Here is a 25,427-nt window from a genome sequence, read left to right as displayed (position 1 = left end):
ATTTACAGCAAATAGCACAACAACAACACCAACCTTCTCCACAATCACCTGATGCTGCACAGGCTAGAGGGCATCAGCACCCGAGCACATTGCTGCCAGGGATGGCGTCCTAATGGTCAGATTTACTTAACTTTACGCTGTACACCCTGGCTGCCACATGATGCGCCAGGTTGTCACCACTCCACAGCAACACCATAAAGCATCCCTACAATGACCAAGCCATTTCTTTCACACTCATAACTGTTAGATCCGTGGTTCAGTGGATAAATAATTACACGGATGCTGTACACAAACAAATAACAGGTCTTTACTGGAGGAGGGTAATCTCTAGACTGGGGTACAGAGGCATGCGCACAGCTTATATACCGGTGTGGTCACTGCCGGTACTACAGTATACAGGAGCTGTAAAAAGTAGTTCTGACTTAAAGCACATACACTACAATTCCTCCCTTTTTAGATTAATAATACCCCCTTAATATTCAAATAACAATTACATTTTTACATGTACATTCAATAACAAAAGTCCATTTATAGATTCAGTCTTTGGGGCGGCTTCCTGACCCATCCTCGTCGCCAGAATTGTAGTGTATGTGCTTTAAGTCAGAACTACTTTTTACAGCTCCTGTATACTGTAGTACCGGCAGTGACCACACCGGTATATAAGCTGTGCGCATGCCTCTGTACCCCAGTCTAGAGATTACCCTCCTCCAGTAAAGACCTGTTATTTGTTTATGTACAGCATCCGTGTAATTATTTATCCACTGAACCACGGATCTAACAGTGGCGACGAGTGTTGATGCGAATCTACCTGCAACATAAAAAAAAAAAATAGTTGCGTCCAGGAACACGGGCGTCGACCGCGAGCAACCGCCCAGCAGTCAGGCAGAGATCCAACTTCACTGGGGAGGCTGTGGAGAGCCGGGCTTGGTTCCCCAGCCACAACGAGCAGTAAGAGACCGACGACAGGTCCAGAGCAGACCCTTCCCGAGCAGCGGCGGCTGGAGCCGACCGACGGCAGAGAGAGAGAGCCGGGCAGCGTCGACGGGGTAAGAAAGAGGGTGAAGAGAGCAGGGCGCAGCCGGTGATTGATCACCGAGCGGCGTCGAGGAAAAATACTGCAAACCGGAGAGAGAGAGAGAGGGTAAGAAACAGCCGGGTTCTAGACTGAGCGGCGTCGACAAATATCAAGAGAAGAACGTACAGAGCACAGCCAGGGATCACGGGCTGATCAGGGTCCGCGGGGCGAAGCAAGGGAAGACGCCATTGAGCCGCGGAGAAGCAGGGAGAGCGCGGGAGACGCCATTGAGCCGCGGAGAAGCAGGGAGAGCGCGGGAGGCGCCATTGAGCCGCGGAGAAGAAGGAAGAGCGCGGGAGACGCCATTTTGCGAAGTCGCAGCGGAGAAGATGGGCGAGCGCGGGAAGGAAGGAAAGCGCGGGAGACGCCATTTTGTGCCAGCGGAGAAGAAGGGGAAGCGCGGGAGGCGCCATTGGTGATAGTTAACGCACAACCAAGGATGCCGAAGAGTGGCAGTATCTCTACGTTCGACAATGAAGTCGAAGATTGGGCGACATATGTGGAACGTATTGAGGTATACTGCAGGGTGAATGAAGTGCCAGATGCTAATAAAGAACTGGTTCTGTTAAATTCCATGGGTGCAAAAACTTACGGGTTACTGTGAAATCTAATAACCCCAGAGAAGCCGGTAAACAAGAATTTTGAAAGCATAGTAGAAATCCTACAGGACCACTTAAACCCCACACCGCTGCCGATAGCAGAACGATTTAAGTTCCATAAAAGGAACCAACACAAAGACGAAAGCAATGCTGAGTACCTAACGGAACTGCGCAAGCTATCGAAATACTGTCAGTTTGGAGCGGGACTAGCAGACACGCTAAGGGACAAGTTTGTGTGTGGGCTACAAAGTGAAGGAACCCAGAAATGGCTTCTATCAGAAAAGGACCTTACGCTGGACAAAGCTTTCAGTATGGCAGTATCACACGAAGCAGCCGCAAGGGGCGCTGCAGAGATACAACGGAGACCGCAAGAATATGGCACCAACGAAATGACCTATGGAACAGGGAAGTGCTATCGCTGCGGCAGAACAACACATGACCAGAAAGATTGTTGGTTCAAGGACCAAGTGTGCAGACAGTGTGGGAAAGCAGGACACATAGCAAGAGTCTGCAGGTCTGGGAAGAAAACCAACAGTAAGAAATCTCCACAGGAGAAGTACAAAAAGGTACACCAGGTGATGGACAGTGGTTCAGATGAACAGAAAAGTGACACAGACTCCGGAAGCAAGGAGCTGGGTTGTCTGAAACTACATAATGTAACCGAAATGGAGGATCACCAGACTATCTGGGTTACACTCAAGATAGACGGAGTCCAAGTGGAAATGGAATTGGACACAGGATCAGCTCTAACAGTCATAAATCAAAGAGACTACAAGCGGCTATTTTCACACATACCCTTGAAAGCTACAGAGATTGTCTTGAAGACGTATACGGGGCAAAAAGTCTACCCCAAAGGAAAAATAAGGGTGAAAGTGACATATAAAGGTCAGGAAATACCTAAAATGGATATATATGTATTGCCAAATGGAGGACCACCACTGCTAGGACGTGAATGGATCTGGAAGATACATTTAGATTGGCATTCCATACAGGCACTGAAGGTGGAGGCCAAAAAGGATGACGACGTCACACCTGGACAACTGTCAAAAATGCTAACTGACGCAAAATAAGTGTTCCAGGAGGGACTAGGAACACTAAAAGGAATAACAGCAACAATTAAAATAGAGGATAATGCAAGCCCAAAGTTTCTGAAGGCCAGACCAGTGCCTTATGCGATCAGACCAGCGGTTGAAGCAGAGCTGGAAGGGTTGGAACGTTCAGGAGTACTGTCCAAAGTGGACTGGAGCGAGTGGGCTACACCCATCGTTCCTGTAATGAAGAGGTCGTTGAGTAATACGCCTGGGGAACCAAAGAAGGTCCGCATCTGTGGGGATTTTAAGGTGACAGTGAACCCAGTCCTTCACACGGTGCAATATCCGCTTCCACGAATTGAGGATATTTTCTCCTCGCTATCTGGTGGTAAACGCTTCACCAAAATTGATCTAGCCCAGGCGTACTTGCAAATGGAGGTAGAAGAAGCTTCGAAACATTACCTTACGATCAACACCCATAAAGGTCTCTATCAATACAACCGGCTGGTGTTTGGAGTAGCCTCGGCTCCGACTATCTGGCAAAGGGTGATGGATCAGGTCCTGCAAGGGATTCCAGGGACCCAGTGTTATTTGGACGACATCTTGGTCACGGGCGAAAATGACAGTGATCACCTCGCTAACTTGGAGAAGGTGCTTGCCAGATTAAAGGAATATGGGCTACGAGCTAATCGCCACAAATGCGAGTTTTTCCAGAAACAGATCTCGTATTGCGGCCACGTCATCGATGAAGAGGGGTTAAATAAGTCCCCTGACAAGATAGAGGCAGTAGTCAAGGCTCCAGCACCGGAAAATGTGTCACAACTGAGGTCGTTCCTCGGGCTGGTAAACTATTGCCACAAGTTCTTACCAAATTTGTCTCTGGTATTACACCCGCTGAACACCCTACTGCAAACAGGGGTACCATGGAAGTGGGATGACTAACGTAGACGAGCTTTCCAGAAGTGTAAAGAATTGATCACATCAAAAGTGGTGTTGGCCCATTTCAACCCAGCACTACCAATTCGTTTGACATGTGCTGCATCACCCTACGGCATTGGAGCGGTGCTGTCGCACAAATTCCCAGATGGGTTGGAGAGGCCAGTAGCCTTTGCGTCTCGGTCACTAACCTCAGCCGAGCGCAACTACGCCCAGATTGACAGGGAGGCCCTCAGCCTAGTATGGGGAGTAAAAAAATTCAACCACTATCTGCATGGACAGAAGTTCACCTTGCTGACTGACCACCAACCACTTGTCTCCATCTTTAACCTTAAGAAGGGCGTGCCAGTAATGACTGCACAGCGGTTACAAAGATGGTCCCTGTTTCTAGGGGCAAATCAATATGAAATAGAATATAAAGGCACGAGACAGCATGGGAATGCTGATGGGCTATCGCGCCTGCCACTGCCTACTGTGGAGGAAGCACCAGCAGTGGACCCTATTGAGATATTTTATTCGTCAATAATTGAACGATTGCCAGTAACAAACGCGGATATAGAAAAGGAGACCCGCAATGATCCGACGCTGTCACGGGTATATGAATTGACGGTGAAGGGATGGCCAACACATGGCGACTCACTGTTGCCAGCATTCTCATCCAGAAGAGAACAGCTGTCAGTATGCCAGGGGACAGTGATGTGTGGATCCAGAGTGGTGATTCCACCCAAGTTAAGGGAGAGAGTGCTAAATGAGCTACATGAAGGTCATCTGGGGGGAGTGAAAATGAAAAGCCTTGCTAGGGCTTATGTGTGGTGGCCGGGAATCGATCAACAAATCGAAGACCTAACTAAGAGCTGCTCAGGATGCCAGAAGGTCCAAAATGCACCACCACATGCCCCTCCACACCCATGGGAGTGGCCCTCCTCTCCATGGCAACGGGTGCACATTGATTTCGCTGGTCCATTCATGGATTCGATGTTCTTAATAGCAGTGGATGCTCATTCAAAGTGGCCGGAGGTGATAAAGATGTCTTCAACCACTACAGAGAAAACGATTGCAGTCCTACGGACCATATTTGCCAGAAACGGGTTGCCAGAGCAGATCTGCTCTGATAATGGACCACAGTTTGTGTCCGACGAGTTCCAAAAATTCATGAAAAGGAATGGGGTAAGGCATTACACATCCGCCCCGTATCATCCAGCCACCAATGGATTGGCTGAGAGGTTCGTACAAACCTTTAAGAAGGCGATAAAGGCCATGTGCGACGAGGCAATTCCACTACAGCATAAGATGGACAATTTCTTATTAGCCTACCGAAACGCGACACATGCAGTTACCAACCAGACCCCGGCCATGATGTTCTTTAACCGAAGGTTGAGATCTCGTCTGGACTTGCTCAGACCAAATGTGCGAAGAAATGTTGAGGACATACAATTCCAGCACATCAACGAGAAGCCGACAAGGAGCTTCAATGTAGGGCAACCAGTCTTGGCCCGGGACTATCGAACAGAGAAGTGGCAACCCGGAACGATATGTACAAGGCAGGGGCCATTAATGTACACAGTGGATGTTGGGGAGAACATTGTGAGACGCCACGTCGATCAGATCTTAGCATCACAGCAATGCGTCAACCCCATGTCTCGAGTACCTGGGGATGAACCCGACATACCGGTAGTATCTACTTCAGACCCAGTAGCAGCGGAACCCGATGAACTACCCGATGAAAGGGAGTCAGAATCGTCTCTGCACCAAGAACAAGAACCTCCGGAAAGGCGCTATCCCGAAAGGGTCAGGAAGCCGCCCCAAAGACTGAATCTATAAATGGACTTTTGTTATTGAATGTACATGTAAAAATGTAATTGTTATTTGAATATTAAGGGGGTATTAATCTAAAAAGGGAGGAATTGTAGTGTATGTGCTTTAAGTCAGAACTACTTTTTACAGCTCCTGTATACTGTAGTACCGGCAGTGACCACACCGGTATATAAGCTGTGCGCATGCCTCCGTACCCCAGGCTAGAGATTACCCTCCTCCAGTAAAGACCTGTTATTTGTTTATGTACAGCATCCGTGTAATTATTTATCCACTGAACCACGGATCTAACAATAACCATTGCGGGGGGTACCGTTATGTCTCACCATTCACTGAAACTCACTAAGCCACTTCCAAAGGTGCACACAAATCTTTTCAAGACCGGAAAGTGTTGAAAATAAAGATTTCAATGTTTGACAGCACATTAATAGAAACTTTACATAAAGATTGGATAATACACCTAAGTGGCTACCCTTGTGTGTTGTTAGTTGGTATAATTGCACTAGGATGAGGGTGAGTGTGAGGGGTGGCTAGTGAGATGGGGATGTGATAATGTAGATAGAGGGTGATGAGTGGAGGTGTAAGGTAAGTTGGTGTGAGTAAGGATGTGCAGGAGTATGGTAGGGAAGGCAGAGTGATGGGGATGTGATGAGAGGCACAGCAGGATGAGGTTGAGTGTGACTATGTACTAACGTTTCGTACTGAGATCATTGAAACGTTTGCGGCACTGCAGCCTGGTCCTCCTGACGACATCCCTGCTTGTGCCCTCCTCTGCAATGTGCAACCAGGCTGCGTTGATCTCCTGGGGATGTTTCTTCTGCCCATGGGAAGGGAAGAGGACCTCCCAGCGTGCTGTGACTCCCTCCATAAGCATATGGGGGGGGGCGGGGTGTGGAGATCGCGTGTGGGAGATTGCTTTGAAATTGGAACCCCCAGCGTGCATTTCACGCTCAAAAAACAGGCACGACGGGGACCAATTTCTCTCTCAATATATCCGTTACCAGCCTATCTGCTGCATCTTCATATTTTCCTGCTGAGAATGACGAAAGCTTGCAATAAAATTTTATGACTTCCCTGTCAGCATTCAAAATATTACTGCAGATTTTCTCTGCTGGGCTTTACTGACATACACTGCAGCTGATTTGTTAATGTAGAGAAAAGGTTAATGAAAACATAGAAGTCATATCTGCAATAAAATTCTTTGGCGGCATTTCCTGCGAAACTCATCGAGTCCTGACTTTGCAAGCATTTTTTTAAGCTAACAGTCAACTAGACCGCTGCCATTCTATCTTCTCGAACTGAGATTGTTTTAGAGAGCTTTGGTGGAAGTGATCTATTTTACTGGTAACACCTGCTGATTACATCTTTCATTGGGGTTGAATCCATAAACCGAAAAAGAAAATTCCTGCCCAGAATTGTTACAAACTCTTAAAGGCAGATTCAAACAAGAATCCACTCTGCCAAAGCAATCGATATTCAGTTCATTAAGTGTGGATCTTCTGCAGCAGACAGATACCACAGTCTTTAGTGTAGATGTTTGTCATTTGTCTGAGTCTCCCCTGGGATGCAACTATCATATTTGCAGCTTTCTTCAGCAGATATGCTGACATATATAACAGCAGTAGCATACTTAATCTGCGCAAAGCATACTAATTCTGCACACTAAACAAGCATTCTGTACAAGACGTGTAATTATTTTACACCTTTTAAAATATTTGGAAACTATTAATGTCAATGTCAAATATTATTTTAATTTTACTTTATTACTGCAGTATTCCCTAGTTTACCTTTGCTTTGCTGCAGGGGCTGCACAATGCCTCCTACAAGCTGGGAAATTAATATGGACTGAGATGTCAATTACTTTCAGATTACATATCAATGTCACTCCATAGTTGGCTGGCAGGATTGTTTTTTGTCCTCACGATTTACAGTAGAACTTTACTTTCCACTTGCTGCCAAGCAGAATATGATAATCTAGGGATTAAGAGTACTTGATATATTCCATATATTGGAGTATATAAGGTTTATACAGTGGTAGTATTTAAGGAATTAGTACCAATCAAATTAACTAAGTAACACTATATTTTCTAATTTTAAAAAGGCATAAGACACCAGTACTAATATGGCCATGTTTAATTCCAATTGATAAAGTTAAGATAATAAATATCGGCCTGTATTTTCCGATGCCTATGGGAGTGTACGAGCTGTGTACACACCCGTAGGGACATTGGAAATACCAGTTTCAGACATGCGAAGCAGGCGCTGAAAACCGGCATTTCCGATCTGTCAAGAATGCTCTTGACAGATCGGACGCCTACCCTGGAGAAGGGCCTCTGCGGGCGGATAGTTCTGCTTTCTACAGAACCTCCGCCCGCTGAAAACCCTTACAAATCTTATGCCTGGTAAAAGCAGGCGTAAGGCCTGCTTTTACCAGTATAAGAGTTTAAAAAGTAAAAAAAATATACTTTTTTCACTGAATTTAAAAATACTTTAAAAAAAGGTAAGTTTATTTTTAGCCCTGTAAAAAAACCTTAATTATTTTTTTCAAAAAATTAAATTTTTGTTTAAAATATTTAATTTAATGTAATTTTAACTCATTTTAAAAACGTGATGGTTTTTAAAAAATGTATTTAATATTTTAGTGTCTTTTTTCAGTGAGCCCCATTCATACTTTTGACAGGTCTATCTTTCATTGGCTCGCCTGGCCCACGTGATCCCAGGGACGCTTGCGAACTGCATGTGCCCCTGGGATACATGGACCCTGCGCATTTCGACTGTGGAGAGGTCCAGGATCGGAAGTGTCCGGTAAGGACGTAGATATTTTTCCGATAGGAGGCCTCCGCACACAGGAAGCCTCCTATCGGAAATTACGGGCCATCATGTTTGTTTTTAAGAAGATAATAATTGGAATAATTGAAATGTTGCAACTAGCAAATGCTAACCTACCTGTTAAATTAATATATTAATGACAGCAGACCCATAGGATAAAAGAATGCCTCATGTGCCAAAAGGCACCAAAAGCATTTTGGGCTCGATTTTGCCCTTGGTGCGGGCTGGCGGCGTGTCAGACGCTTTTCGTGTTAGCCACCCGACTCCAATTTGATGTGGGAAAAATATGCGATTTTCCCCTAATTGGGCAATTGATTTCGAGCGTGTGGGAACCACTGGCCCACTTAGTCTTTCCATCTTGAAAGTCGCCTCCGATGACGTCATCAGTGCTGCTGGATTTAAGGCCTGCAAGCAGCCTTGCTTCTTCTGCAGACTGCAAACCTTATGCCCTTTGCTGTGATAGATTCCTCCAGCCAATACGTCCAGCAGTAGGCCAAAGTCTGCACCAAGGTTCGATGACACCGCCCTGCAAGCTCTGGTGGAGGGAGCAAGAGGAAATAAGGAGGTGCTCTTCCCTTCCTCAGGGAGAAAGAAGCCTTCCCAGCAGACGAAAGCTGTGTGGATGTAAGTGGCCCAGGAGGTCAACTCTTTGTCTATGTGCCGCAGAACCTGGCTGCAGTGCAGGAAGAGGTTTCATGACCTTCTGCGCACTGGAAAAGTGAGTATGACTTTCCCATCACCCTCAATCTGATCCCCATTGCCTCTCCTCACCAGCACTCAGCTTTGACAACCTCTTCCTCCACATCCCACTTGACACTGACATCCCTGCACCCTTACCCATTCCCTCTCTCGCTATAGTCAAATTCACCTAACTATTCGACTATGCAGCCCTCACACTCCCTGACGTAAGAAAACTACTAGGCACTTGGTCTAAGCGATAAACAAAGCTTTAATCAACTGTTTCACAACATGGAGGTCTAGTTGTGTCCTTCACTAGTTCCTGTTAAGAATGTCCTGTGCAAGCTGGGCCCGTGCCCGAGTATTTATACTCTCCCTGGACAGCGCCACCTGCAGGCTGCTCAGTTGATTCATGTCACTCCCTATCGCTGTGATGCTATGAAAACAACTTACAACACACAGGGAGGGCCCTTGGTCTTGCCACCTCACTCCATCTTTGTCTCCTTCTAATCATCAATGATATGGATTCTCTACACTCACTCCTTCATTCTCACTCAAACTCCACTTGTCTCCCTCATTGCAGGAAAAGAGAGCTCACAATAAGGGAAAGAGCGTGGACAGGAGGAGGGCCACCCTCAGTAGCTCAGCTCACCCCCTGGGAGGAGGCGGTCCTGGAGATCGTGGAAGTGGAGGAGGATGCGCAAGTGGGGGACGGACAGACGGGTGCATCAGAGCAAGCTGGTGACAGAATAGTTTATCATCTCTCTCATTGACATTGCATGAGTCACTGATAATGATTCTGATGCTCTTAACAGATTGACTTTGATCATTTGCAATATTCAATGTGCATGTAACCTTGGCCTCACATCTCAGAGTCTTTCCTTTACTCCCCCACAGGACCATCAAAAGCCCCCGTCCCCACTATCCAGGAGCAACAGCCTGAGCCTCCAGACTCCTCAGAAGAAGCTGCAACCTCTGAGGGCAGAATTCAGCGCACCCAGCACCAGCGCAGACACTCACACCTCGGTGGTACTTTCGCGAGATAGTGCAGTGTTGTCACCTGGTGTATCATAGCTCACAAGTGAGCATCAGCAGATAGTGGAGAGTCCTAGTCGGAGGGCGCAGGACTCTGCCAGCTCGGCACAGCTGCATGTCGACCCTCTGCCTCCGGGTCCATCCAGAATAAGAGCGGTGCTGGAACTCCAGGAAGAGGTGCAGGAGTCTCTGGCAGGTTTTGTCTCCAGGGTCGCTGCGAGTGTGGAGAGAATGGAGGAGTCCATCGTTAACATGAGCAGAGCCTTTGTGGAGGCATTGGCGCATGAATGCATCACCACAGAAAGGATGGCAACCTCTGTGGAAAGGATGGCTACCTCCATGGTAAGGCTGGCTACCATAGAGGAGAGGATGGCTATGCCCATGGAGGAGCTTAGTTGCCAGGGTATGGAAAACATGGTATTTGTTCAGAATAGAATGACATCTCTTGAGGAGCGATGGTCAGCTCTTGAGCAAACAAACCAGACCTTCAGGCAAGTCCTCGGGAGTAGGACTTCCAGTACAGAAACTGATCCTCGTGGCCCCTCTGAATTGCTGCAAGGTGCTGTCAAGTCACTTGCTAGCTCTGAAGTGGGGCTGACCCATGAGAGGGATGTTGGTGGCATACAACAAGGAAGTGGGGGCTCCTCTCCAAGTGCTCACACAACCATGCCACTGCAGAGCCCTCGGTCAGAGTCCCCACCCAACTGAGATCGGCGTCTCAACCCCTGCACAGCCGCAGGAGCAGCAGACTGGTGCCAAGCCCTCATAGGTTCGCAACCCCAGAGATCGCCCGCCAAAGGTGTCGAGACAGGAGCAGCAAGAAAGTGAGCAAGGGACCTCCACATCTGCTGAAGCCACAGGGGAAGCACCACGTAGGAGCATGCATAAGAGGAAGATAATGCACATGTAGTCACAACTGTAGTCACTTGGGTGAAATGTTATGTTTAATGTTGAAAAGCCATCAATTGGTTATTGTCATTAAAAATTCTGATGTCACCTGTTGCAGTTGTGGTGTGTGTCACATCGCTAATGGGGCTTCCACATTGAAGGCTTAGGATGACTTGCAATTGTCAGTATGGTGGTCAGAGTGGCAGGAACCGCAGGTTCTTGGCCATTGTCGATGCTCTGGTAAGAAGCTGCAAGGCAAAAGTGCTTGATTGGCTAGGCTAAGCAAATCTGGCCAAGATGAATGTGTGTCTTGCATCCCGGCCAGCAATGTGCTTGCATGCTGCTGGCGCTGGTTGATGTGCCTCTGCAAGCTGGTCGTTGTTGCTCTCCTCCTCCTCATCATCTGAGGAGGCTATGTGATGAGCCACTTGTTCCTCGGGCATCTGCAAGCCACGATGCTGTGCCATGTTGTCAAGTGCACAGCAAACCACGACGATTCTGGAGACCCTGGCTGCTGGGTACTGCAGGGCTCCACCTGCTCTATCCAGGCATCTGAAGCACATCTTCAGCAAGCCGATGGTTTGCTCAATTATGGATCTGGTGGAAATGTGGCTCGAGTTGTAGCTCTCCTCAGCTGCGTTGGATGGGCTCCTCAACGGCGTCATTCGCCACGTCTTCAGGGGATAGCACTTGTCTCCCAAGTAGCCATCCGTTAAGTTGGTCTGGCGGACTGAAGAACGTAGGCACACTAGACTGGCGCAGGAAGGAGTCATGGCAACTGCCAGGGTAATTGGCACAAACATGCAAAATGTCCTTCTTGTGGTCACACACCAGCTGTACGTTGAGTGAGTGGAAGCCCTTGCGGTTGACAAAAATACCTGGATTGTGATGGGGTGCCTTAAGGGCCACATGTGTTCAGTCAACGACGCCCTGCACCCTTGGAAAGCCTGCCAGATTGTCAAACCCAACCGAACACGCAGTTACACTGGCTTGATCCTTGGAGAAATGGATGTGACTGTGCACGATGGCAAAGAGGGCATTGGTTACCTGCGTGATGCAAGTGTGTGCGGCTGCCTGGGAGACGCCGCTGATGTCTGCTGCTGATCCCTGGAATGAGCCTGAAGCAAAAAAGTTGAGTGCGGTGGTGACTTTTAACGGCCACTGCTCCTCTGGGCTCCAGGTCTTGCTGCAGCATTGCGCAGATGTCACCCACTGCCTCTCACGAAAGTCTGAGCCTCCTTTGGCACTGCTGCTCAGTCATGGTGAGGTAGCTGATCCTCTGTCTGTAGGCACTGTTTGCGGGTATCTCCTGCGCCGACAGGCTTCCGTGCGCTGGCGCCTTCTGGCCTGTACAGCTTCAGGTGGGTGAGCAGCAGTTTGGAGCTCCTGCAGTTGGTGCTGCTGTTGTTCAGGGTTCTGCTGCTGCCGCGGCTGGTCTTCGTCCGAATCTGATGTCCAGGAGGAAAGGAAATAAATGGTTCCCATTCTTCTGGTATATACCTCAGTTGAGGAAGCGCTCATTCAAGGTGGGGAGAGGGGTTTCCCAGGAGGTCACACTGGAGATGGGTGTCAGGCTCCAAACTTCCACAACAATGAGTAGGCCTGTTAAAAGTTCCCCCAGATCTGAGACAACAAAGTTCTGCCACCTGCAAATGACGATTGCTGAAAACTCCTTTTTAATGGTGGAGCTGCAGCTGTTGGTAAGCAATCCACTTGTGCTGCTGCCAGGTTTCACTGGCGTGTTTCAGAGGAGGCAATTAGAAAGGCCTCTCGAAATGGGATTATGGAGGCACTTAACTGGTTGTTAAGGGCCTATCCCGCCTCTTGGAGGCGGGATGGAGACGGGGTCAGAAAACTCGCATGTGGGAAAATTGCTCGGAGGCGGGATCGGGCCCGCCCGCCAGTTTTTGCGATTTTAACACCTCACACGCCTCCAATCCCGCCTCCTCAGGCTTGGCAAAATCGAACCCTTAGAGTTGCACCAGAGCGGGTGAATAGGCAACATGCTGCAGTCATCATCATCTTGATCTGTGATAGCAGCTTGAGGTTTGCAGGTTTACCTCCAGTCTGATTTGTACTCCCAGTGGTTATGCACAGCTTTCTCCTTAAAGCTCACACAAGGCATCCAGATGTTAGATATTGGAAGATCACCGAGATAGTTACCCTTGTGGCCATTCTACATCTTTTCTTGTGTAAAACTACTACAATGCAGCATGTATGTAGTTTCTATTGGCAATGCTCACTTTGAGTGCATCTTGAAATGTTTCTATGTTGCAATGTAAGCTATTTGACAAAATAGAATCATAGAATGATACAGCACAGAAGGAGGCCATTCGGTCCATCATGCCTGTGTTGGCGCTTTGAAAGAGCTATCCAATTAGTCCCACTCCCCGGCTCTGTCCCCATAGCCCTGTAATTCTTTTCCCTTCAAGCACTTATCCAATTCCCTTTTGAAAGTTACTATTGAATCTGCTTCTACCACCCTTTCAGGCAGTGCATTTCAGATCACAACTCACTGCGTTAAAAAAAAATTCCTCATGTCACCTTTAGTTTTTCTGTGTCCTTTGGTTACCGACCCATCTGCCACTGGAAACAATTTCTCCTTATTTACTATATCGAAACCATTCATGATTTTGAACACCTCTAATAAATCTCCTCTTAACCTTCTCAGCTCTATGGAGAACAACCCCAGTTTCCTAACCATTGTTTTATAAAGGTTTAGCATAATTTCATTGCGTTTGTACTCTATGCCTCTATTAATAAAGCCAAGGATCCCATATGTTTTTTTAACAGCCTTCTCAACTTGTCCTCCCACCTTCAAGACTTGTGTATGTACACTCCCACGTCATTCTGTTCTTGCACCCACTTTAAAATTCCACTATTTAGTTTATATTGCCTCTCCTCATTCTTCCCACCAAAATGTGTCACTTCACACTTCTCTGAGTTCAATTTAATCTGCCATGTGTCTGCCTATTTCACCAGTCTGTCTATGTCCCCCCTCAAGTCTGTTACTATCCTCCTGGTTGTTTACTACATTTCCAAGTTTCGTGTCATCTGCAAACTTTGAAATTATGCCCTGTATACCTAAGTTCAGGTCATTAAAATATATCAAGAGCAGTGGTCCTAATACCAACCACTGGGGAACACCACTATATACTTCCCTCCAGTCTGAAAAACAACCGTTCACCACTATTCTCAGCTTTCTGTCCTTTAGCCAATTTTGCATCCATGCTGCCACTGTCCCTTTAATCCCATGAGTTTTAATTTTACTCACAAGTCTATTGTGTCTTTGTCAAATGCCTTTTGAAAATCCATATACATAACATCAACCGTACTACCCTCATCAACCCTCTTCGTTTCACGAACAGACTCAATAATACTCGCTCTTTGCCCCTCTTATTCCCTTTTTTAGATCTCCTTTGTACTTTCTGTATTCATTTTAGTTCAGTACTGTATTATCAACCTTACATTTGCCATAAGCCTCCTCTTTCTATTTCATTTTCATCTCTATATCTTTAGTCATACAGGGAGCTCTAGGTTTGGATGCACGTCCTTTCCCCCTTGTGGGAATGTGTCGGTTCTGTACCCGAACTATCTCCTCTTTGAAGGCCTCCCAAATGTGCCCAAAACATTTTCTGTTCTTAAATTGTGTGCAGAAAAGGAGATAAATTCTCACCATTCTTTGCATGCTACCTCTCTGACAGTGTTCCAGCAAACTGTAGGTTTTTTCCATGCATGCTGTGCGTTGTCCACTGTGTTCTGCCCTAGGGCAGGTCCCAACTCAAGTCTCACACACAAGGTTCTTGAGCCACTTACTAGGGAAGAGTAGCTGAGATGGTTTCTGTTGCCTTCCTCACGATTTTTATCTTTGGAGTACCTTCTCCTCGGTGTGTTGCAACCAAGGCTAAAGAGTCTCATCTACGCTTTACAATGGGAGGGGGGGGTCCCACACCCATCGGACGCAAGTACCCCCACTAGATTTCAATCCAGTATTCAGTGTTGGCGCTCTGGTCTCTGCTTGCCAGGGCTGTCTGGCGTTAGGCCCGAACCCAAACTTTCCAAATCAGAGGTGGGAATACTACCAATGAGCCAGTGGACACTCCATTGTCTAATAATGTGTCCAAAGGTGGGTAACTTCTTTGGCACACCTCCTGATGCCTGAAAACTTCTCTGTCATTTGCTGCCATATATGAAGCACACTTGCAGGACACTACTTTGTTTATAGATAGAGGAGTGTGGCAACGATATGATTATTGGCATGATACCCACTATTGCATCTTATTTCTAGCTTTGTTTGAATAATTGCGATTAATCTGAAAGCAGCATTGCAAAGGTTCACATTCCATTAGGTACATTATGTAAGAACACTGGGGTTTGGTAGCCTGTCAAATATATGTCAAGGAACCAGACAAATCCTCGCCTTAACTTCTCACTAAGGAATCACCTGGGATTTACGCACACCTTTAGGGTGAGTGATGCCTAAATTTGGCTCGCCAAACTGTCTTACATCACCCAGTTCAGATTGAACGTGAATTTACTTTACCAACCTTCAAATAGGACACCTACAAGCTACTGAGTGAATGAATGAACCCTTTCTTACCAAAATAATCAAATATGAAGTCAGACAGCAAATCATGCGCTAACAACTGTTTATTGACTATAAAATCTTAATTATCACTACTTAAACATTGAGTATACAAATAATTAGCAGATATAAATCATTGTAGACAGGGTCACCTAGCAATTTGAATAACAAATAATTAACAGATATTGTTACTTAACAAAATCCTCATTGGGGCTTGACTGCAATTTTAACTGAAGTCCTGCTCTGGGAAGCTGGTGTGGCTTCCCCGTTAAACTAAACTCGACGCAAGAATTTTTTTTTTTTTTTAGTTTTGACAAGAAAACCTTAAGCCTCCCCTGCCCTGGGCTACTGTCCCTGACCAAGCGGCCTTCCCGATCCCCCATTCCCAACCACTTATCTGAGTTGCCGGGAACTGTTCCGTCAGGTCACAAGCGGCAGTCTCCTGTCGCCTGAAATACCACTCCAGCCTGCCGGATAGTTACTGCTTTCCACCGGGTTTGTCCGGGAGACTGATTAGGGCTTATGCAGATGAGTCCTGGGAATTAAAATCTCCTGGGCCTCATGCTGTGGAGGGCCAGATAATTTGCTATCCACATCGGCTTCCACCCGCTCGACTCCCGCAGGAGTTAAAATCCACCCGAGCAGATCTTCGAAAAGTAATCATGAATATTTCGGAGATGGACACCCGAGAAACAGTCTGAAATATAGCCTGTAAAGCTCGAAGTATTATGGTGCAATGACCAAACATTTGAAATCACAATGACTTTATATTTGATAATTGAATAAAATATTTACTTTCAATTATTTATTTTCCTTTGTTTTTCTGCAGCATTTCAATTGGAATCAGTTATGTCTTGGCTGGTAGCGAAGCCTTTGCTGAGCTTTTACAGATCAGGTGAGTGGAAGTAAATTTGTACACAAAACAAATGCACATTTAACCATTTTTGTTTGGTTTTCTATTTAGATATGATAACTCATTGCATTTTGTTTGAATGAATCAAAAACAGACTTTTTTAAAGGAATGCTCCTGGATAAAGCCATCCGATGACCTTTTTGTGCATTTAAAAATTCTTTTTTTGTTTGTCTATGAGGTCAAAACGTGCATAATATTTGTATCTGCCAATGATTGGTCTGTCAGTCAGGGCTACAATGTCCATGCTGTATCTGAAGTTGGGAGTGATTTTGCCAGCCCTGGGGAGGCGGGTTTGGAGGCGGGACTGCCGGGAAAATGGCAGAATCTGGGAGCGGGTAGCCATCCGGCCCCCAACCCGCCTCCGTGCCATCTTCCCAGGAGGCGGGTACCCGACCTGCGCTGGGTCCCATCTCCTCGAGGCAGGAAGGGGATTAGTGCCAATTAACTGCCTGTTAACGGGTAGTTAACAGGCAATTTTTTGGCTAATCCCTATTTTGAGCCCTAAAGTGTGGGCTTCCAGACGGCTCTGAACCTCACCAGGGTCAGCGAGGCGAGCCGTGGGTCTGCGGGGGTCAGAAGGACCGAAAAGTGCGCTATACAGATGAGTGATGAGTGCAAGTGTGGAATAGTAAGTGTGTGAGGTGACTCTAAAGTGTTTTAATAAGATTACTTACATTTGCTTCTTCCTCCAGGCTTCATCCCTTCAGGCTGCAGAGCTGCCTCATCTCACCGGCAGAGAAAACAGAATGGCCGCTGCATTCTTAAATGAAACAGCCTTCTGCTTTCTGCTCAGCAAAGCTTTCTAAGTGTGTCTTGAGTAAAGGACTCGACTTAGGCAGATTGTCAGTGTTTCACAGCTTCATAGGCCTGTCAAACGATGACAATTCATCTGTCAAAAAATCTTGACAGATGGCACGTCATACGCTGACATTCTATGTTAGCGGCTTTCCCTTAATTGGCCTGCTAAGCCTGCTGGGCGGGCTTAGCAAGGTCATTCAAGGGAAAATAGCATGGGTGTCGATGGAGGCGGGACTAAAACCCAACAAGCAGCAGTCCCGCCTCCATCACGTCCCCATTGATAAAATCACCCCCTTTGTCCCTCACTCAAGGCAACATTGAGGAAAAGCTCAAAATTTATTTATTATCTTTTCCTATCGTTTAAGAAACTCCAGAAGTGGATTTAGAATGAGAATGAGAAGAGATTGGGGATGAAGATAATCAAAACGGGATGAATTTGTTAGCTGAATAACCTCTCCATGTTCATAAAAATATTTATATCTTATGTTCAATTCTTGTAGTCTACTAAGAGCTAGAGTTACTACATGAGATAAATTATTTTGTATCATATTACGAATTATGCTGTCATTTGGAAACGTGTTATCAGTAGTATTATTGGGCAAGCACGGTTAAATAAGAAAATAATTGTCCTGCTTTTTTTTTTAAAGGCAACATTACATTTAACATACTTATACAGTGGTTCAAAAACAGTAGGAATCAACCTACCACAATGAGAACATTTTAAACTGTCGACTGCCTTTTTCTCAGCTGAGAAACACATAGCCGGCGGTTGATACTTGTGATGTGCCTCAATAAATCCGAGACTCGATGTTAGCGAAACAAAACAAGGCTTTTATTGACTTAGAAGGTAACACACAGAGGAGAATGTATCTTCCATCCAGAGGTCTGCCGTACTGGATGTGCTGCAGGCTGGGCCAGCTTACATAGGAGCCAGGTATGGGCGGAGCCCTACACACAGTACAATACAATGGAAATGAAACTGAAACCAACCACAGTCACAGGCAGAGAAATACTGATGAGTGATGAATGGAATATTTCATCACATTCACCCCTTCTATAGATTTAGTCTGTTCGGGGGTTTGATAGTCCTCTGCGACCGACGTGGCTGTTGTGGTGCCGCGGGTGTCGGTGAGTGTCCCCGGTGGCCTCCTGGGTCTCTGCCAGGGGTGCCGCCAGGGTTGTTGAAGGGGTAGTTGGTGGGGGTACCGTTGGTCGATGTTCTTCCGGGGGTGATGAAAGAGTAGTGGGCGGGTAAGAGTTGTGTGGTCGTTGTTGCTGCTGTTGTCGTGGTTGTTGTCATTACCGGCTGGGGCGACGTCTTTTATGGACACGGTGTCCTCCCTTCCGTCGGCGTGCCGGACATACGCGTATTGGGGGTTGGCGTGGAGTAGGTGCACTGACTCCACGAGAGGGTCCGTCTTGTGGCCCCTCACATGCCTTCGCACGAATACCGGACCTGGGGTGGAGAGCCATGACGGCATGGATACGCCTGAGGTGGATTTCCGGGGAAAGACAAACATTCGCTCGTGAGGCGTGGCATTAGTGGCAGTACACAATAGCGACCGTATCGAATGGAGCACATCTGGGAGGACTTCCTGCCAGCGGGAGATAGGGAGGCCTTTGGTCCTTAGAGCTAGAGTGACTGCTTTCCATACTGTCCCGTTCTCTCGCTCCACTTGACCGTTACCCCGGGGGTTGTAGCTGGTGGTACGGCTCGTGGCGATCCCCCTGGACAGCATGTACTGGCGTAGCTCTTCACTCATGAAGGACGCCCCCCCTATCCGTATGGATGTAGCTCGGCATACCGAACAGGCAGAACAGGCTGTTGAGGCATTTAATGACCGTGGCGCTGGTCATGTCTGGGCAGGGAAAGGCGAATGGGAAACGAGAGTATTCGTCCACAATGTTCAGGAAGTAAACATTGCGGTCAACGGACGGGAGGGGGCCCTTGAAATCTAAGCTGAGCCGCTCAAAGGGCCGTGTAGCTTTGATTAAGTGGGCTCTATCTGGGCGGTAGAACCGAGGCTTGCACTCAGCGCAAGTGCGACAGTTCCTGGTCAGGGACCGAACTTCCTCAATCGAGTAGGGTAAGTTGCGGGACTTTATGAAGTGGAACAGCCAAGTGACCCCTGGGTGGCAGAGGTCATTGTGGAGGGTCTGTAGCCGATCCCCGGTGGCGCTGGCACACATCCCTCGTGAGAGGGCGTCGGGGGATTCGTTAAGGGCCCCTGGCCGGTAAATGATGTCATAATCGAAGGTGGAGAGCTCGATCCGCCACCTAAGAATCTTATCATTTTTAATCTTCCCCCTCTGTTTATTATTGAACATAAACGCTACCGACCGCTGGTCGGTAAGTAGGGTGAAGCGTTTGCCGGCTAGGTAGTGGCGCCAGTGGCGCACTGCCTCCACGATGGCTTGGGCCTCCTTTTCTACGGAGGAGTGTCTGATCTCGGGCCCTTGGAGGGTCCTCGAGAAGAAAGCTACGGGCCGCCCCGCCTGGTTGAGGGTGGCCGCCAAGGCAAAGTCAGACGCATCACTTTCCACTTGAAAGGGAGTGTTCTCGTCCACTGCCTGTAGCATGGCCCGCTCAACATCCTGCTTAATGCTTTTGAAGGCGGCATGGGCCTCAGCAGAGAGCGGAAAAGAGGATGCTTTCAAGAGGGGGCGGGCTTTGTCGGAGTAGTTGGGGACCCATTGGGAATAATAAGAAAATAACCCCAGGCACCTTTTCAGGGCTTTGGGAGTGTTGGGCAGGGGCAGCTCCCGTAGGGGGCGCAATCGGTCGGGGTCTGGTCCGATTTCCCCATTCTCCACCACGCTGCCTAGTATGCAGAGGCGCGTGGTGTTGTAAACGCACTTGTCCTCGTTGTAGGTGAGGTTGAGTTTTTGTGCGGTTTTCAGGAACCTCTCGAGGTTCGAGTCGTGATCCTGCTGGTTGTGACCGCAGATGGTGACGTTGTCGAGGTAGGGGAAGGTTGCCTGCAAGTGGTGGTCATCGACCATGCGGTCCATCTCCCTCTGGAAGACCGAGACCCCATTCGTCACCCCAAAGGGGACTCTGAGGAATTGGTAGAGGCGTCCGTTCGCCTCGAAGGCGGTGTACGGGCGGTCCTCTGGTCTGATAGGGAGCTGGTGGTACGCTGACTTGAGGTCGATGGTGGAGAACACCCGGTATTGGGCGATTTGGTTCACCATTTCTGATATGCGGGGTAGCGGGTAGGCGTCTAGTTGGGTGTACCTGTTGATCGTTTGGCTATAGTCGATCACCATCCGTTTCTTCTCGCTACCCCTTACCACCACCACTTGGGCGCGCCACGGGCTATTGCTGCGTTCAATAATGCGCTCTTTCAGGAGCCTGTCTACCTCGGTCGCGATAAACCGCCTGTCCTCCCAGCTGTACCTCCTGCTTTTGGTCGCTATTGGCCGGCAGTTAGGGGTAAGGTTCGCGAATAGCGAAAGCGGCTTTACCTTCAGGGTAGCCAGACCGCACACTGTGAGGGGCGGCTGGGACCCACCGTAATTGAGCGTGATGCTTTGGTGGTAGCACTGGAATTCCAGGCCAAAGATCACGCTCGCACATAGATTCTTCATGATTAATACTTTAAAATTATCGTATACAGTTCCGTTAATGGACAATTGTACCGTGCAGTAACCCATAATGGTCGATGTCTGGGTTTTATCAGCCATAGAGATGGTACCCCGAGTAGGGACCACCTTTAGGGAGAGTTGTTGTACCAGTTCAGGGACGGCGCGGGCTGAAGAGTAGGCGTCCGAGTTTCTCTGGGCCACATCCAGGGATCGTGCTGTGTCCGCAGCCTGTTTCAGGTCCAATCCTGTTTTTTCCAGCAGTCTCTGCCGGATGTAAGTGGAGCTGAGGCCTGTGATAAAGGCATCGCGTACAAGCTCATCAGTGTACACTGCGGCTTTTACATCTTGGCACTTGCAGTCTTTGCCAAGCGTTTTCAGGGTGCCTAGGAACTCCTCCACCGATTCCCCAGGTCGCTGTGCGCGAGTAGCGAGCAGATGCCTAGCATACACCTCATTCGTAGGCTGCTGGTAATGCGCCTTTAAGATGTCGCAGGCGGCCGGGTACGTGTCGGCGTCTTGGATGAGGGGGTAAACCCGGTGGCTTACCCAATTCCGCAGAATTCCGAGTTTCATACTCGCAGCGTCCGTAGCGTCTTTGGCGGCTGCGGAATTGTCCAGGAAGAATTCCATACACATAAACCAGTGTCCGAAGCGTGCCGATGCGTCTGAAGCATGCTGGTCCAAATCCAAACGTTCGGGTTTCAAGAGTTGATCCATTGTGTTGAAAATTAAGTCAATAAAATTGATGTGCCTCAATAAATCCGAGACTCGATGTTAGCGAAACAAAACAAGGCTTTTATTGACTTAGAAGGTAACACACAGAGGAGAATGTATCTTCCATCCAGAGGTCTGCCGTACTGGATGTGCTGCAGGCTGGGCCAGCTTACATAGGAGCCAGGTATGGGCGGAGCCCTACACACAGTACAATACAATGGAAATGAAACTGAAACCAACCACAGTCACAGGCAGAGAAATACTGATGAGTGATGAATGGAATATTTCATCACAACTTGATGGGGGGAGGGGCACCTATTGACGCCCAACGTTCCAACGGGAGGCTGCTTAAATTTGCAAATCGGGGTCAGATGCCAGTGGTAGGACCCCAATTGCAATTTTTGGGTTCAAATGTTCCAGCCATTGAGTGACCTCACTAGTGCTACTTAAAGGAAGGCCGCTCAAAAAACGGCCGAGGAAATTTTTACTCTTTTTGTGCGCCAGGAGGAACAGAAGTGCTTCTCCAGGTTCCACAAAAAAATTGCAGCCCACTGTCAGTACATGCAAGGTCATCCCATGGGCTTGTTTCCCTTCCTGAGTGTCAGCTGTGGCTCAGTTGGTAGCACTCTCACCTCTGAGTCAGAAGGTTGTGGGTTCAAGTCCCATTCCAGAGACTTGAACACAAAAAGCTAGGCTGACACTCCAGTGCAGTACTGAGAGAGTGCTGCACTGTTGGAGATGCCGTCTTTCCGATGAGGTATTAAACTGCGCTCTCAGGTGCACGTAAAAGATCCCATGGCACTATTTCAAAGAAGAACAGGGGAGTTATCCCCGGTGTCCTGGCCAATATTTACCCCACAACCAATATCACTAAAATAGATTAGTTGGTCATTATCACATGGCTGTTTGTGGGAGCTTGCTGTGTGTAAATTGGCTGCCATGTTTCCTACATTACAACAGTGACTACACTTCAAAAAGCATATAATTGGCTTTTAAGTGCTTTGGGATGTCCGGTGATCGTGAGAGGCGCTATATAAATGCAAGTCTTTCTTTTTTCTTTGCACCCCAGGCCTGACCTGCTGGCTGGTTAAGTGTTGGAGCTGGCCAATAGCCTGCCCTCCAACAACTGGCAAACTGTAGCGGGACGCCCACTTTGTGTCCTCAGCTCGCTGGCACCATTTAAATGAGGCTCGAAGTGAAAATGGTTCAGAACATCCGATGCCAGCTTTGGGCAGGTGACGAGACCACTCCGCTGACTTCAAGCGGAAGTCAAAGATCGGCCCCACTAACTATTTTGTTATAGATACGACAGGAGTGTGAATTATAGAGCCTGCACTCTCTTATTAGAAACTTAAACACCTTTATTAAATTTTAGGAAACACCAATACATATTTCACTATGGATATCATTGGATTCATTTCAAAATCTTTGCTGCATGGTCAATTAGATTTGACCAATTCAGTGTGAGATTGATATTCTTAAAAGCACCAGGATTTCAGTCGCTTAAGTTGTGTGAATATTAAACATGCTCAGATATTAGTGTGTTAAAATAGATTTTTGTCCTTACCGCCTGGGAGTTAAGTATCACCACAGAAAGGAAAATCTACTGGGGAGGCTCGCACGCCCCTTACAGAACCCGCTGAATTTTGCTTCCATTAATCAGGTGGGATCTGTTACTGACGTAATCCTATTTTCCTTTCTGCACTCCATCATGGTAATGCGGTGAAACTATAATCTAGCCCATTCTTTATCATCCTGCCAGGTGATGGTTTCTCTTATTAGAACATACCTTTAAGGGTACATCAACAAGCTTGAGTTTTTTTTATCAGACGTGTGACACATGCTAAATTTGGAATACTTGCACAGCTATGGGAATTTCACGCAGCTCAAAGTGACAACACTTGGGCGCTCTTGCCTCCTTTAGTTGCTGCAATGTATTGCTTCTATGAACAGATAGGTTCAGAAAGAGGACTATCTCCACAGTAATGTTATATTACAGCTAACAAAGACCTGTGGTAGAAAACAAAAGCTGTCAATTGTTATTTGAGCTCACAGTTGAATGCAATTAAAATTATTGAGTGAGTCTTATTTTTGTGCTCACTTATAAATATATATTTTTATGATAATCATTATCTGTAATCTATTGAAAAGGTATAAAATAAGGAGGTTTGTTAATATTTTAAGACTTAAGTACATACCTAGAATAATTAAAATTAAGGCTAGTTTTGCGCTTGTGTGATCTTCGGCCTGTGATTTCGCCACATTCATTTTATGCGCACATAACGGAAATCTCTGGCCTTTATGAAATGGGTAATTTTCTGAGTCCACACCTGAATTTATGGTACGTACCACTTTTAAAATTATTCGTTCATGGGATGTGGGCATCGCTGGCAAGGCCAGCATTTATTGCCCAACCCTAATTGCCCTTGAGAAGGTGGTGGTGAGCCGTCGCTTTGAACTGCTGCAGTCCGTGTGGTGAAGGTACTCCCACAGTGCTGTTACGGAGGGAGTTCCAGGATTTTGACCCAGTGACAATGATAAGGCCATCTCTGACCACTTCCTTGTATTGCTTTCCACCCGCATCCCCCTTCCCCCACACAACCCTACTTCCTTCTGTGTCCGCCCCATGAAAAAACTCTCTCCCAACTCCTTTACAACTGCACTTACGAAATCCCAACTGTCCAGCCTTTGGCCTTCCATTCACCATGACACTTCTGCAGCTACCAATCTGCTCAATCACACCCACACCACCACCTTTGTAGCCCTAGTTTCTGTTAAAACCATTACTCTCTCTCGGTGTGGGCTGTTCCCCCGGTACAGCCCACACCTTCGCTCCCACAAGTCCAAGGGACGCAGACTTGAACGGATATGGCGGACAACTGGTTTCGCGATTCACCACCAGATCTGGCTGGACCACATAAAGCATTATTGGGTCCTACTCTTGTCTGATAAAACTGCTCACTATTCCAGAATCATTCTGGAATGCAAAGATAACCCCCGGCTACTATTTTCTACTGCTAACCGTCTTCTTAAACTCCTCTCCCCTGTCTCCTCCACACTCACCTCCAACAACAAGTGCGAGGAGCTCATCGACTTCTTTGTTTCTAAGATTGAGACCATCCAATCAGCACTCCTGGCTGGCCTCCCACATTCAACACTACGTAAACTTGAGGTCATCCAAAATTTGGCTGCCCGTGTCCCAACTCGCACCAAGTCCCGTTCACCTATCACCCCTGTACTCGCTGACCTACATTGGCTTCTGGTTAAGCAACGCCTTGATTTCAAAATTCTCATCCTTAAGTTCAAATCCTTCCGTGGCCTCGCCTCTCCCTATCTCTGTAATCTCCTTCAGCCCCACAACCACCCGTGATATCTGCGCTCCTCAAATTCTGCCCTCTTGAGCATCCCTGATTATAATCACTCAACCATTGGTGGCCGTGGCTTCAGCTGCCTAGGCCCTAAGCTCTGGAATTCCCTCTCTGAACCTCTCCGCCTTTCTACCTCTCTTTCCCCCTTTAAGACGCTCCTTAAAATCTACCTCTTTCATCTGTCCTAATTTCTTATGTGGCTCAGTGTCAATTTTTTGTCTTATAACACTCCTGTGAAGTGTCTTGGGACGTTTTACTATGTTAAAGGTGCTATATAAGTTGTTGTTGTTCAAAAGGGAGCTGGATAAGTACCTGAAGGAAAAAAATTTGCAGGGCTACGGAGATAGGGCGGAGGAGTGGGACTAGCTGAAGTGCTCTTGCAGAGAGCCGGCTTGGGTTCGAGGGGCCGAATGGCCTCATTCTGTGCTGTAACCATTCTATGATTCTAAGTCAAAATAAACATACGTTTTCTCCATAGACACACGTATTCTTCATGACTTTCATCCTGATTCAGCCTAAAGTAGCTTGGTGTAAATGTCCTAGGAATATAATAAAATAATATTAAAATACAAATCCAC

At 47.3% G+C, this 25,427-nt stretch overlaps 1 protein-coding gene across 4 annotated transcripts in view; it reads left to right on the top strand.

Annotated features, from left to right (window-relative positions):
• LOC147115764 (uncharacterized) overlaps positions 1 to 25,427 on the top strand; it is a 500,089-nt gene that overhangs the window by 190,438 nt on the left and 284,224 nt on the right. For all 4 annotated transcript variants that reach the window (XM_085990285.1, XM_085990282.1, XM_085990283.1 and 1 more), the window contains one exon: positions 16,298 to 16,363. In XM_085990285.1, the coding sequence (XP_085846411.1) occupies positions 16,298 to 16,363 (66 nt within the window). The remainder of the gene's footprint in view (positions 1 to 16,297; positions 16,364 to 25,427) is intronic.

The sequence above is a fragment of the Somniosus microcephalus genome, chromosome 6, assembly GCF_052327205.1.
Source record: "Somniosus microcephalus isolate GS21.2 chromosome 6, FLI_Smic_1.0, whole genome shotgun sequence".
NCBI lineage: Eukaryota > Metazoa > Chordata > Chondrichthyes > Squaliformes > Somniosidae > Somniosus > Somniosus microcephalus.
Note: the sequence above shows the minus strand (reverse complement) of the source record. Positions and strands in the feature narration are given on the sequence as shown.